The 4,304-nt window shown below is 47.1% G+C and overlaps 1 protein-coding gene across 1 annotated transcript; it reads right to left on the minus strand.

The window, feature by feature from the left end:
• On the minus strand, nt 1-3,566 carry LOC308153865 (putative alpha-ketoglutarate-dependent hypophosphite dioxygenase; the record flags this gene model as incomplete). The annotated part of the gene is made up of 6 exons (XM_080527049.1): nt 1-96; nt 493-597; nt 774-913; nt 1,068-1,159; nt 2,728-3,001; nt 3,437-3,566. The coding sequence occupies 6 exons, from the start codon at nt 3,564-3,566 to the stop codon at nt 1-3; spliced, it is 837 nt and encodes a 278-aa protein (XP_080383175.1).
• Nucleotides 3,567-4,304: the final 738 nt, after the last annotated feature.

Genomic DNA, 4,304 nt, shown 5'->3' on the forward strand with positions numbered 1-4,304 from the left:
TCATTCCAGTTTAGTGGTGGTGTGGGAGAAGTGGTTGAACTGGTCTGTGCCACTGGCCAAGACTGTGGCGTGGAAGAGCCTGGGGCGATCAGGGTCCTATAGAGAGACAGAGAGAGGCATAGTTTAGTGGTCTGGCACAGTAAGCCTCCAACTGTTTCTTGTGTAATTATTTTTTTGGCCAGAACTATCAATAAACCATTAACTACAACTCTGTTGATATGCAACAGCTTGCTAGGGTTATGGTTAGGGTTAGAGTAAGGTTTAAGGTTAGGGTTAGTGGATAGTTAGTAAACATTTTGGTTGACAGTTAGTTGAACATCTGCTGAGCATCCGCAAACGATCTATTTGAGACTATCAAAATAAAAAACGAATATTGAGGGAAATCTCATAGTTAAAGAACAGTAAAGACACAGGCCTCCAATTCTTAAAAGATTTCGTCATGTGCAGAAATGTGTCATTAGATTTCTTTGTTTCTGCTGTCTTTGATCGTACCTGTACTGGGTATGCACAGGTGGGAACGTATCTTATCACAAACCCACAGCGTCTTCTCTGTGAGGTGTTGGGGGCGCTTGCATGCACCAGCAATCCATCATGGATCTACAGACATTTTGACAACATTGAAGATCTGAGACCTAGTCAAGTGAAAGTTAAACACAAGCTTAACCCCCCCCCCCCCCCCCCATTAAAGCAGATTTTGTACAATAGTAAGAAACAAAGAAACAAGACAGAAACATCTACAGTAAAATCTTACAAATCTTTAATATTTCACTTACAGACATCTGACCAGCCAGCAGGGGGCAGAGCACAGCGCTGTCAGTCTGCAGCAGTTCCTCTGGGATCTCTTGATTGACAGATAGCATGTTTCCTGGGCGCTTGGACAGGTGATGGGGCAGGAGGCCAGAGCGGTGGCTGCCTATGTTTACACAAACACTTCATGAACTGCACAGTCAAGTGTTTTTCTAGGTGAAGTACATCTTATTACTGTGGTCATGCTATTCTGGAATGAATGAAAGACCTTTTCACTGTTTACTAAAAGTATTTTAAAAACTGTTAGAGAGCAGTAATACCTGGAATAACCTGTAGGGCTCCATTGTCTTGCAGTGAGTCGTCTAAGGCCAGCCATACAGAGAGCACCGGGCCTCCAGTGATACCCCAATATCTGTAAATGGTAAATGGACTGTACTTATATAGCGCTTTTTATCCAAAGCACTTTACAACAGCCTCTCATTCACCCATTCACACACCAATGGCGGCAAGCTACCATGCAAGGCACCGGCCCGCTGACTGGGAGCAATTTGGGGTTCAGTGTCTTGCCCAAGGACACTTCGGCATGTGACCAGCCAGGGCTCGAACCGCCGATCTGCCAGCCTTGCGATCATTAGACGGCAGCTCTCCCTCCTGAGCCGCAGCCGCGGGATTGCAATGAGGGATTGCTTAGGGACACAGTGATTTCAAATATAGCAGATTAACTCTCAGATTCTGTGGCCGAAACCCTCGTCCACGCCTTCGTCACCTCCTGCCTGGACTACTGCAATGGAGTCCTGTTCGGGGTACCCAGCAGACTTAATATGTCTGCAGAACTCATATGTGCAGAACTCAGCTGCCAGGGTTCTCACTCACAACAAGCCCTGGCAGCACATCACCCCCACCCTCATTCACCTCCACTGGCTTCCGGTCAAGTCCTGCATCATGTACAAAATCCTCCTTCTGACCTACAAATCCCTCCATGCCTGCCCCCCCACCCCCCCTAGTACCTAACTGACCTTCTCTGCCAACATACCCCATCTCGGAGCCTGCTGTCCTCAGACATGGGTCTGCTTTCCACCCCCGCCCTGCACCAACCTACGAACCTTCGGGGACAGAGCCTTCAGTGTGGCAGCACCCACCCTTTGGAACTCTCTCCTCACAGTGATCCGCAATGCCCCTAACCTGGACACCTTCAAATCAGCCCTCAAAACCCATCTGTTCACCATTTACATTTTACATTTTTGGGCATTTAGCAGACGCCTTATTCCAAAGCGACTTACAATCAATACATTTGAATGCTAAGCAAGTGAATCATCAGTCAACCATTCGTGGCAGGAAGAGTAATCTAGCTCAGGCCCGGGGCCATTGATAGAAGGAAAATACCTTCTTGTATCACCTTCTTCTAAAACCTAGTTTATTTATTTTTTATACTGGAGGAACAGAGAAACAGTACAAGGGGGGCAATAGAAGTTCTTAGGGACACAGTAGAGGGGAAAGTGGGTGTCTTTAGGAGACGTAGTGCTGAGGGGCAGAAGATGTCTCAGGAGGAGCAGTTAAGGTGTAACCTGAAGAGATAGGTCTTCAGTCTACGACGGAAGATGGGTGACTCTGCCGTTCTGACAGCCGTGGGGAGCTCATTCCACCAGCGGGGAGCCAGTGTTGTGAAGAGAAGTGATCGGGCAGCACGACTGCTGTGCAGAGGTGGTGGGGCCAGCCGACTGGCCCCACCAAGGCCTTTGGCCCCTAGTTTAGTTTTATCGCTGTCGCTGTCTCTGTGTTTTGTAAAGCGACCTTGGGTTCTGTGAAAGGTGCTATATAAAACCAAGATATTATTATTATTATTATTATTATTATTGTTATTATAATAATTATTATTATTAACTACCTTATTTAGCATCCTGTTCTTTTTGATTTCCATTAACATGAGGATATATATAGCCTTCAAATATATAATAATGACTTTACTGCCATGGTACCCACCTCATGTCTTGATGCCAGGCCACAAAGGGCAGTCCAACCTCACTCTCAACTGATGATGTCACTTCCTCTTCCTCCTCACTGGCCACTGGCGTCACCTGCTTGGTATCGGTGCTGCAGGCTGGGTACTTGCAGATGAAGCGGGAGTCTAGCAGGATGACGTCCTGACCCAGGATCGCCTGGACCACCTGGAGGACACCAGGGTGTCTGGCCAGCCCCATGACCCACTGGTACTGAAGGTGCACGTTGTGCAGGCTGTACGAGGTATACTCCTCACCTGCACAGGTACAGATTTTTTATTTTATTTTTTCTGAGTGGGGCAGTCCCACTCATATTTTTCATTTTAATGGATAGAGATAGTGAAGGTAGATGAAGGTAGAAAGTAAGGAGGAGAGGGCATGTCAGCAGGGCATGGGCCGGATTCAAACCCATGCCATCATGGGCATATGTGTGCACTGTAGACCACGGTGCTAGACCACTGGACCAACCCAGGCCACCGCACAGGTAAAGATAATTCAATACAATATCGTATCAAGTCATATACTCACGAAAGAAATAGAGCATGCTGATACTGTGTTGTTACATCACATTTACTCACTAAACTTGATTCCTAAGCATTTCTCTTCTGCAGAATAAAGAAGCAGTTCACAGTTCATGGTAAAGATGCGTCATAGACCGATACAGACGGTGGTAGGGTACCCCTGGCACTCACCAAACTCGCCCTCCAGCTCACTGAAGGCATACCTTGCCTCCCTCAGCTCAGTGTTATCCAGTATAGGCACTGCTGAGAGGTATCCCTGTTTGGTGTAGGTCTCCTGCACCTCCGTCATGGAGGAACTCATCTCTGGGGATCTACTGCTGCTGCTGGGTGGTGCTTTCCTGCTCGCTTCACTGCTCCCGAGCCTTCTGATCAGACTCAGTCGCTCAGATCCGACTGTGTCAATTTCACTGGATGAGATCTGTTTTTATAACCTGAGAGAGAGAGAGAGAGAGAGAGAGAGAGAGAGAGGGAGAGAGAGAGACACACAGAGACACACAGAGACACACAGACAGACCCTCCTCTCCTAATTTTGGCTCCCAGAGAGAGAGAGAGAGGGAGAGAAAAAAGAGAGTTGTGTCCAGACCCTCAATGGTCAACCTAACAGAGGTATTTCCGTTTCTCCCTCTAAACCTCTGTCTCTCTCCTACTCCTATTTTCCTTCTGGTTTTCAAGACACATTTATTCTCGCTTGTTTATGGAGAGACAAGTAAATCCCACCGCGGCCAGAAGAGGTGCTGCATGACCAAGTTAATGAGAAAAACATCTCACCAATGTAGTGAGGCCAGTCAGTGTGAGGAGGGACACCTCCCTGTCTTATGGGACCTACATATATAACCCCAGACTATCAGTAATTCCGTAGTGTCTGGGCCCCGCCTACAGTATTATTACACATCAGAAAATTGTGTCTCTGCCATGACCATAGAAACATAAATATATATCTAGCAATCTTGCTCCTAGTCTGAGCATAGGATGCAGTAAGTTATGAATGTAAGTTCCTAACGATGACAACTCCTCTAGCCTAGGCAGCCTGGTATAGCCT

This window comes from Nansenia antarctica, assembly GCF_963989245.1.
Source record: "Nansenia antarctica genome assembly, chromosome: 3".
Taxonomy (NCBI): domain Eukaryota; kingdom Metazoa; phylum Chordata; class Actinopteri; order Argentiniformes; family Microstomatidae; genus Nansenia; species Nansenia antarctica.